We start from the raw sequence: 10,722 nt of genomic DNA, 5'->3' as shown, positions 1-10,722 counted from the left end.
GTTTGGATTTACAATAACAGCACCACGTAAGGACATTAGATCTGCATTATACCAGCATATGTGTGACCTATTTGGAGACCTGGATAGGAGAGATTTTGACTATTATTGCACTCTGTAGCCTTTTTACTGGGAGACTACGCAGGAGGATTCAATTAACACACAAAGAAGCTGCACACTGACTGGATTACAAACCAAAGTGATGCTTGTGCCACCAGGAAGTTCATGTCGGGAACTTAGCGTTTGTGATCTGTTTCCCCCAGGTACGTAAATATTAGAAACACCTTTCAATATAACAAAGTCCAGTTTAACAGTGGTTCTCATAGCTGCTCCTCGTAACCCACGGCAACACATATTTTACCATTTATCACACACATACATAACACATGCTGAACTAAATCAGATGTGTTTGATCATGTGCACTGATTTAACTCATTATCTGTGTGTAGAGCATGGAAAGATTGATTATATGAACCACTGCACTCCATTAACCATTACCTTTCCATAACTTAGAATGACTTCTCTAATATAGTGGCAAATTGATCATTATAAGCGTGTATTAGTTAATGCTGCATTAGATTTGAATCTGATACTGAAGAACAGAACGTGTTGTGTCCTGATTCAGCCGCTAGATGACAGTGTTTGTCTACTGTACTGTCTGCAACCCGTTCCGAAAACAGCAAAACCTGTGCGCCGGCTTTGTCTGAGCAAAAATGTACATTGTGTGCTGGTTGGCAGTTTTCTATAAGATGTGAAGGTCAAATGTGAAATTAGTAAATGTGTGTGTGCTTCTCTAATGCGATCCAAGCCCGGAGAATCAGGGAATAATGCTGGAATAAATGCGGATCTGTAACATCTGTAGCATGGCCACTTTGTTAGATTTCACAAGCGTAAGAGACGTTCAATGTCTCTGAAATACGAGGACATTGACGTGTCCTTGGAATATATTTATGAATGAGCCCATGCGTAGGAGCTCTCGCTCTCTCTCTCTCTCTCTCTCTCTCTCTCGCTCACACGCATACACACACACACACACACACACGCCTCATTAGGGCACATGTCACGAAGCAGTGTTTTTTTTTGTCATTCTAGGTGAGGTCGGGTTATCATTTTTGTTGCCTTGGCGACAACAACAAAATCAATATCAATATCATCACGCAGTATCTTATTATCCATTCACGACGAGAAGCGTTCAGCGGTTGCTTGCGTCATCAGGGCGGTGTGCGTGTGTATGCGCGCGTGTGTGTGTGTGAGCGTGAGCGTGCGTGTGTGTGTGTGTGTGTGTGTGCGTTGGGGTTGGGGAGTAGAGACACCTGTCCTCTGATTGGCTCCCGCTGGTAATAAGCTGCCATTGAGGATTTCTGGCCTGTGTGGAGAGCGGAGGAGGGGTGTGTCCGCGGCCGCACAAGCTCACGCCTCCCCGGATAAATACTCGACACCCGCCGTGGGTCTGGATCAGAAAACGCATCCAGCGCTCCTCGTCCCCTATCCCCTCTCTTACGTCTTTTGCGTCTTCGCTCTCGGGCACTTTCGCTTCGTCTGAGCCGCATCGGAGAAACAACAGCAACAGCAACGACAACTACAAGAACAACGACCAAACCAACAACAGGGAGAAAGAAGTTCGGCAAAATTCGCTCATCAGCAGAAGTGACAGCAGGTGTGAATTCATGTCTGTGTATTCCCCGCAGATCTCCTGGTGAGTATGCGCATCTTCAACCTGCTCTTTGTTCTCATCTATCAAATCATCATCATCATATTTACATACATTTCTGTATTTTGTGGGTTAACAGAAGGTCACAGCGGCAGTAAAGTGTTTATAAAGCCAATTAGGTGAATGATTGTCAGCCTCTAACCTGAATTAAAAAGGTCAAACTCTGCACTTTTTGACTTAAGTCATGTAGGAATTCTTAGGAGCTGCAGTGAACATCCACTTACTTTGCATCTTGTTTGAACAAGCGTTGCTCTTCATCCCTCTGGCTCTCCTGTGCTGCAGGTGCAGTGCAAATGCAAGAAGGATGATTGCTCCTCTGCTTCAGTCGCTACTGTAACCGGCTACATTTTCTTACCATGTCACCTTCCAGTCGTTGTGTCTCGTCTCTTGTTAACACTGGGAATGGCTTCTTCTTCTTCTTCTTCTTCATCTTCTTTTGTGTGTTTGTTGAGCCATTTAACACCTTCATCTGCTGTTTTCCTGTCTGTGCAGAGGATGTAGCTTTCAAGCCGTGTTGAAACATTGTTTACCATAACTCTGTTCAAACCTCTGAAGGCTTTCTGGCTGCCAGGAAGTTCAGATCCGACCTCTTTACTGTAACCGCACTTGGCTTTCTCATCTCTGCCTACAGTAGCTCTGCGCTTCTCTGCTCTCCAAAAATGTTTCTTAATGTGTTGCAGTGCAAACGAAAAAGGGAAAACCTGTTCAACTTGAACAGGCTCTTCATGTTGCATTCATTCATCACTTCCCTATAGTCACAGCAGACACTGGATCAATTCAGAACCAAGCATGATGTGATCCAGTGAGTCCTGTAAGCAAACTCGGGTGTAAGTTTCCTGACAAATGGTCAATAAAATTCTCACTCTGACAGTTAGCTGCTATAGATTGCTGTCAGGCACTGGAATGGAAACTGATCCTCGATGTGTTTTAGGTGGGCAGGATCAACTCGCAGGAATCTGGACATGACCCATTCAATCAACCCACTCCAAAGGGGGGAGGGGGGGTTTAAACGACCCTCACCCTCCCTTGTACCCTCACATCTGTGGTGTTGTGTGACTTGGCTGTCGGTGAGCTCAGAGCTGGCACGGCACGACTGCAGCTCTGCCCTGTCGACGCACCAGCTGAGATTTATGACTGGGAATTGGGAGAGGCAGGCAGGCAGGCAGGGAGGGAGGGTGTGTGTGTGTGTGTGTGTGTGTGGGGGGGGGGGGATGATGAAGATGATGGGAGACATAAAATTGTTGGGTGCAATCTTTTTCTAGCAATCACCTACACCTCTGTTGGTGCAGGCAGGCAAGGAGCTGTTGTGATCTTGGAATTTCTGGAGTGTGGGGGAAGGAAGCTGCGGGTTTGAAAGCGCTTAGATTGGACTCAGGCGACACATTGATGAGGAATTATGCTGGTGTGCACGGAATGATGTGGAAAGGTGTGAGTCCGGTGTGACAGATGGCTTCTCCAGGTCACTGGGTCAGTGCGGTTTTTTTCGACCCGGTTTTCCATGTCGGCACCTTGCATAGCCTTAATCCCCAGGGAAACTTCCCCTGCATGTGGGGGAAAGTGCAGGTGGGCTTCAAACAAACTTCCAAGGGTATTAGTGATGCATTCAGGTGCTGGCTTTTAAATTTATTGCACGTACAGTATATGTCTCATCCTCTAATCCTTTTTGACGTTTGCTTTGTTTTTGGACACATAGTTATTTACTGACTGTATGTCTTGTGCCATCTGCACCCTCTCCCCTTCTCCCCCCCTGGCTAGAACAGGCTTTAGAAAGCTGGCAGGAGCAGGTATGCATGATCTGAGGTCTCCAGGTCCAGGAGATAAAGGGGGTTAACCTCCGACGCGGTCGTGTTGACAGGCGCACTGAGAACCTGAAGGATCCACATAGAAGCTCCGAACCGTCTGCCACGCCGACCTCACGCGTTAACGTACGAGGATGGTTTGTGTATCATCAGATGCGCGTCTCTATCTCGTCTCGCGCCAGCCGATCTGCTCCAGGCACGTTCTTCACACTCGTGTGCAAGTCAAATATGCACTCCTGGCCGTTAGTAATGGCACCCTAGCTGCCGTCATACAGGCTTATGTCATACATGTAAGGTTTGGTTATTTATAGGACACTTGAGATGTCCTTTAGGAGGAGAGGAGTCCACTTAGAGAAGCTGAGAGATGTCGTCCCGGGCCTCACTCCACACGTGAAGGCAGCCATGGACGTGACCGATATGCATGCATGTTTGTTTCCTCATGGGTCAACTTGTTACTCGTGCGTCCCCCCCCCACTTCCTTCTCATTGTGCCCCCCTTATGTTTTATTAGGACAATGTTCTGTTATTCTTAGCCGAGCAGGATGTTTATACGATCCCTGAACAGAAATATGACTGGCAAGACCTGAGTGTTTATCCTTCTTCTTCGCTCCCTCCCTCTCTTCCCTTCTCCTCTGCTCAGGTCTTTACCATCACAGCTCCGCGCTCATCCCTCCATCCCCTCCCACACGCATGCCTGCCTCGCCCTCCCCTGCGCCCTCTACTCCAGGATTAAATTAAATAACTCCGAGAGCAGCCGGAGCCGAAATTATATATTTTTTTCTCTCCCTTTTCTTTTCCATGTCAAGTCTTGCTAACCTCGAGCCTCCTTCTTTTATTTTTGGATATCCGGCTATTGTTTTGGCCCCAGTAAGCCACGTCAGCTGACTGGTGCGCTCTAAAGGTTCTGGGTGATTCAGCCAGAAGCTTTCTTTTTTTTTTCAGCTCTCCCTGTCTGCCTGTGATGTCATTTCGGCAACAAGGCTCGTGTATGAATTTCAGATGGATGGAAGAAGTGATGCATTAAACAGGCAGCTGCCAGAGCTTCAGGGTGTAATAGTTTCCTGGTGTGATTGACTAATGTCACATAATGATCCTCTGGACTTACTGGTTTTCTGTCTATTTTTGATAAACACAATGACTAAAAAATACTTTGTGCGTGTGTACAGACGTTGTCCGAAATGCATTTGCGTAGAGACACGAACAGTTTAGTTTGAGTTCTAAATAGAGACACAAACACAACTGAGTCTCTAACCAATAATTTCCTGTGGAAAAAGTCAGATGAATCACAAAGTGAAAGTGATACAGGCTTTGACTTCACACTGAACACAAGGTACTTCTGCTTGAACTTTGCAGATGTTTTTCAAACGTGCTTTCACTCAGGTGTATTTCATGTTGAATTTCTACATAGTCACTCCTTTCTAAACAAGCAAATGTGATATTGTTCATTCCCCTGCCAAAACAAAACGTTTAACATTTAAAATAGGTGAAGCATTTAATCAGATTAGGGCAAAGAGCCATTCGGGCGCTTTCCTCATCACCAGCTTCTCCTGGAGAATGCTGGAGTAGAGCTGCCACCAGCCAGGATGAGATGAAAGGAGAAGCCAACTCAATCATTCTTTTGACCTCTGACCTTTGTTAATGCCAGCCTCTTGTGACACTCCTGTACCATTCTCCCCCTGGTCTTTCACCTCTATGACCCCCAACCCGCCCCTCCTGGTGGATCCATTGTGTTGATGTGAACACACGCACACCGACTCACACACTCCAATTTTAGCATGAAAATATAATGTATATAAATTATATATGAAGGAACGATTGAGAGTGAGCAGCTCGTCATGTTCTGCTTTCTTTGTCCTGTATGGCGAGTGACCACACTGACCACACGCCCGTGGCCGCTGACCATGAGGCACCGGGCTTTAAATAGAGAGCGTGAGAAGGTCGCGCAGCATCTCGTCTCAGACTGCGACTACGTCAAAGCCCAGGGCTGCTTTTTAAAAACAGCTTTACTGCCACAATGCTAGAGAGCGAATGCCCTGACTGTAGACAAACAGGCCCTCGTTACTTTAATCTAAAATGGAAAGTTTGGCCCAGCTTTGATGGAACTAAGTGCGCCGCTTTCCGCCCCAGTCAAATACCACCGCACGCCCCCCCCAGCACACTTTCACAATGACTGTGTGCATCATCCTTTGTTCTGACTCGGGCCACCTCATGCAAGCCGCATCACGAGCTGCACTGCAGGTTTTTTTGCAGCGCATCAGCACAGCTGAACAGTTTTCTCGGTGCGCTGTGGTCAAAGCAGGTCATGCAAACCAAATGGATGCGGGTAAACAACCATGACTCTGACACTTTAACAAGAGGTGTACAGTTTGTTATGTGTTCATGCATTTCACAATTGCCGTGTTCGATTATCACAGCTTTTATTTGAGTATTGTCATGCTTTTTCCCATTGTTTTGTGTGTCGCCAGCAGCAGCATCATCATCATCATCATCGTCGTCAGGCCAGTGTGTTGCCGTTGTGCACAGTACCAAAACTGATCAAACTTTTTTCCCCTCTGTGACCCTGCAGCCCCGTGTTTGTGCCCAGCCGAGATATGACTGAGGTGATGATCAACAGCACCCCCATGGAGGACATGAGGCTCAGCCCCAGCAAGGACAGACTCTCCTTCCAGGTAGGGACACACACACACACACACACACACACACACACACACACACACACACACACACACACACACACACACACACACACACACACACACACACACACACACACACACACACACACACACAGACACACACAGACAGAGGTGAAACGCTGCCTCTGTCCCATTTCCCAACTTTGCACATTTTTATGCAGCATGGCCATTTTATACCCGCCATCATCCATCCATCCATCCGTTCATTCATTATGTATTGGTATGACGTCAGCACAGGCGGGCAGTAGCTCCTCTTAGTACGGGAGAGATCCACATTCCCTCAGTCGGCGTATAAACACAAATGGGACTAAAATAGATAAAATGCGAGTTGTTTTGAGGCTAATATATTGCAGCAATTAAGTCAAGCATTAAGAAAATTTACTGGCGTGTTTTTATAGCGGTGATAAATGAGAAAACATCTGCAATTTTGGACTCGACTACAGAATAGTGACACTGAGGCAAAAGCGACATTGCTGCAAACTCCACGGAATGCTTTCATTCCCAGCAGTGCGTTGCTACTGAAACGGGAAAACGGACACGAGGGGAAACGTGCGGTGAGCGAGCCGTCAGGTGGCCGCGACAAGTTGTTTCCTACAGCCTGGCTTTACTGTCAACTCAACAGGGGCCGTCTCGGAAACAAAAGGCTTTATTGCTGGCATGAGCGGGTATCTTTAATGTGACATTTGTAGAGTGTACTGGCAATAGATTCACACTTGAGACATTTTGATGGACTTTTACTGTAAATGCTATAAATGTGAATCAAAGCCATTATGACTTTGCTTGCAGTTGCCCTAATGGTTACCGAGGTTGCGTCTTGACTGGAGGCTTCGGATTGCACACACTACCTGGCCATAGACAAGTAGCATTAAGCAAGCAGACCGCTGGCTCGCGTATCGAATTAAAGCTGAGCACACAATACATTTATAAGCGTAACATAATATGCGAGAGCTGAGGCGGCCTGCGAGAGGATGTAGACTGGCCCGCATGGGAAGAGGCCGGATTCCTCTCCCCTGCAACCGCTCACACCCCAGCTGTGAGTGTGTCTGAGAGGGTGAGAGAGGCGGATGAGGCGGATGAGGGGGCAACGGGGCGAGAGAGAGAGCGAGGATGGTGCCAACGAGCCGCTTCCTTTATCCTTTCCGGCTCCACTCGTTCATTCGCTCATCTCGGCTCTTCGCCCTCTGCTGATGTATGAAGCATAATCAGTCGCTTCCTCCATTATGGATGCTGATGGTGGCTTTGATATCGCTTGTGTGACCGTCGCTATGGCAAATGCCAGCTGCACTTTTTTTTTTATACAGGACATTAAAGAAGCTGTAAAGAGGATTAAAACAAAGCAGCATTACGCTCGGCTGATGTGTCTTTTGTGTGGAAGTGAAACAAGTAGTGACATGTGTTAACAAAGCCCCGATGGCAAGGTCGCTCACTGGCCAGCTCCCCAGGGTGCTGACACACAGTGACGATGGGGATACAAAGACATAGTCACACACACACACGTATAATCTCGCTTGCCTAATCGGGCCACTTGGTGTGTTTCTACACAAATGTGCAGAGACGTGCTTTTACCTCTGTACAAACTCTCTGATTTACGCCGCATATTTTCAAGCATTTTGTCTTTTTCCCCTCCCCTCGCATCCATCTCCTATGGAATTCACAGGCAGACTTGGAAAACAGCTGGCTGCTCTCTCTCTCTCTCTCTCCTCTCTTCTCTTTCTTGTCTCGGTCTCTCTCTCCTGCCTCATCTAATGCTTTCTTTCCACTGGGCCCGTTGCCCAGACAGCGACATCGCCCCCCCACCCCCTCCCTCAAATGTCTTAAAGTGAAATATGCAGGTCTAAAAATATTCCTCCACTTAATCCAAACAACAGCAAAAGTTCTTGGACCAGGAGTGCCCCCCCACCCACCCACCCCCCCGAGCCATTTTCTCTGGTTCCCGAGTAGAGAAAGTCAGAGGTTGGATGTCCCAGACGTGGAATCTATGTAATCTCTCTTGTCGGAACGTCTCATGTCCCTCAGTTTAGATCCAAGCCAGTGCGAGCAGAGCGAGCTGTATTTATGAGCAAACATCTGGATGGGCTTGCTGATAACTGGGCCCGTGTCGCATTCTTTCCAGGCCCCTTTTCTTCTTCGTAAATGCACGAACGTTGAAAGACGGTGCAAATCGTGTCTCACACTTTGCGCCGCCTGCCTTTTGCACCTACATTTAGATGAAACGAGGCGCTGCGTTTGCCTCCAGACCTTACAGATGCAGCTGATGTGGTGATGTAATGCTCTCCGGTGGGTATGAGCGCCTAGGTTGGCTATTAGATGAATGTGGGTAAGGCGAGCGCAGGTATGCCACTAGGATTCTGAAGTAACCACTTCCCAGCACAGATGTTTAGTCTGCCCATCACCTCCAATCACGGTTGCTTAGCCTTATAGGGGTGCCTGCAACACTTCTCCAAGACAAAGTTTTGGTGTCCCGGAGCCACCCACACACACGCACCCATTGAAATGAGCCCCACATCCTCCTCCCAGATCACACCGATTACACACACACATATATATATATATATATATATATATATATATATATATATATATATATATATATTAACTCTCTGAGGGAAATTCAGACTCAGTTTTTAAATCAACATTCCACCTTTTGTCTCCTTTCCTCGTAGATATTCCCCGACCCCTCTGACTTTGACCGTTGCTGTAAGCTGAAGGACCGCCTGCCGTCCATCGTGGTCGAGCCGACGGAGGGAGAGGTGGAGAGCGGAGAGCTTCGCTGGCCTCCTGAGGAGTTCCTGGTCAGCGAGGAGGAAGAAGAAGAGGAGGTGGTGGTGGTGGTGCAGAATAATGGCAGCATCCCGAATGGACAGCCAGCGCAGAATTCTCAGCACTAGAGGCGGGTTAGGCGGACGCCGTGCCTGTTCCATCGCCCCCCCCCCCCCCCCCCCCATCCCCCGACCAACCTCTCCTTTCACACACTGGTTATACTGCACCTCCGCACTCCAACTGACTGGACTGGCGGCCGCGTGGCCAGTGTCGCTGTGATGCCGTCTCTTGTCCCTTGACACCAAAGCATCCCTCCCACAAGAGAAGCAATGGACACAATTGTACACAAAACGCACAGCAGCAGCCTTTACTCCTGGACTGTGCACCCACCGGATCAAATCTAAAAGGGGAACAGACGTGTGCACTTTAAATCCAGTACATTACTTACATGCAAACCACCGTGTGTGTGCGCGTGTGTCAAGGCCCAGGATGGACGTCCTGTGTGGCGATGGACGGGCCTACACCGCTCCGCTCTTTACTCCAAAATGGCCGGTGTCATGACCCCAGAGACTTTACACTCGCATACAGAGCTATTGTGGTACCCGTGGGAATCGATGTCTCCAGTATACTGTCCATAATCGTGTTTAGTTTCTGGTTTGATATGTTAATAATTGTGGTTGCCACTGCTGTCCTTAGACGTGTCTGTTCAGAGAAGTTAATGTTTTGTGATTTGTCTGTTTTCAGAAGTGGGTTTTTCCTTTTCTCTTTTTTTTTTTTACGTGTGTGTTGTGTTAAGGACGGAGGACTTCTTTGTATAAATGCCACAGTTTGGTGACCTTACGTCAGGCATTCAGTGAAAAGACGACCTGGAATCTTTTTCTTTTTTTTTTCTTTTACAGAAGTGCAGAAAGTGAAGGAACATAAAGCAGAAGTAGATGTCCTGCTATTCTACTTATAGATCCACTGTACAAAGCCTTCTTATGGAGGGGACGCACAGACATGCTGCGACTCTCACATTGGCACATAGAACCAACTGCTGAAATGCAAAATGTATAGTATAAATAACTATAAAGTGAAGGGGGATAGGTCATATGAAAGCCGAGTCAGGATTTAAATGGAGGGAAAATGTCATTTTTGAAAAAGAAATGTGTTTTAGTTTGACAAAACATAGTGTACAGACTCGATGAAGGATGTGTAAATACTCGTGTCCAGTTATCAACCCCCCCCCCCCCCCCCCCGAGGCCTTTCTTGTAGTACTGTAATCTTGTTTGTACGTGGGTTTGGTGTCGTGACGAACTTTGAAGACGAAACTGGCTTTGAGCCATACACACCCGAACTGAAAGCTTAACTGTCATTACTAGTTTTCTGTTCCTCTGACGGCAGTCGTGAGTTTGAGGTCGCAGCGTTTTAGCGGAATCTGATGTAAGATTTCCCCAAAAATTACGCTTTGCAGCCTTTAAACGCTCATAATCGAATAGATCTGGAACTTTATCAAATTGATTCTAAAAGCCGTTTATGAGAACTTGACTCACTTGATTGATTTCAGAAGTAAAGTTGTGTGTAGCTCATTGATGCTGATATCTACCTGGCATTTTCATTATTTGCCTGTATGCAATTACAACAGTTGTGGATGTTATCCTCCCACCCTTACATCACCACTTGTGTTTTTGGAACAATTTAGCCCATTTGGAGAGATTTCACATTTGTGTACACGGATCCAAGATCTGTTTTACTTCCGAGATAGTTTGTACATGACTGCA

The 10,722-nt window shown here is 47.1% G+C and overlaps 1 protein-coding gene across 1 annotated transcript; it reads left to right on the top strand.

The window, feature by feature from the left end:
• The first annotated feature begins 1,441 nt into the window (after nt 1-1,441).
• lbh (LBH regulator of WNT signaling pathway) lies at nt 1,442-10,402 on the top strand. The gene is made up of 3 exons (XM_076165601.1): nt 1,442-1,693; nt 6,073-6,175; nt 8,866-10,402. The coding sequence occupies exons 1-3, from the start codon at nt 1,665-1,667 to the stop codon at nt 9,088-9,090; spliced, it is 357 nt and encodes a 118-aa protein (XP_076021716.1). The 5' UTR covers nt 1,442-1,664; the 3' UTR covers nt 9,091-10,402.
• The last annotated feature ends 320 nt before the right edge of the window (nt 10,403-10,722 follow it).

The sequence above is a fragment of the Genypterus blacodes genome, unplaced genomic scaffold (assembly GCF_046128005.1).
Source record: "Genypterus blacodes isolate CSIRO-AG114 ecotype Tasmania unplaced genomic scaffold, CSIRO-AGI_Gbla_v1 ptg000147l_1, whole genome shotgun sequence".
Lineage (NCBI taxonomy): Eukaryota > Metazoa > Chordata > Actinopteri > Ophidiiformes > Ophidiidae > Genypterus > Genypterus blacodes.
This window is presented reverse-complemented; position numbering and strand designations above follow the sequence as displayed.

Coding starts and splice junctions, on each gene's coding strand:
- lbh (XM_076165601.1), top strand. CDS start 1,665: ATGTCTGTGTATTCCCCGCAGATCTCCTG. Junction 1,694..6,072: donor TATTCCCCGCAGATCTCCTG/GTGAGTATGCGC, acceptor GTGACCCTGCAG/CCCCGTGTTTGTGCCCAGCC. Junction 6,176..8,865: donor AGGACAGACTCTCCTTCCAG/GTAGGGACACAC, acceptor CTTTCCTCGTAG/ATATTCCCCGACCCCTCTGA.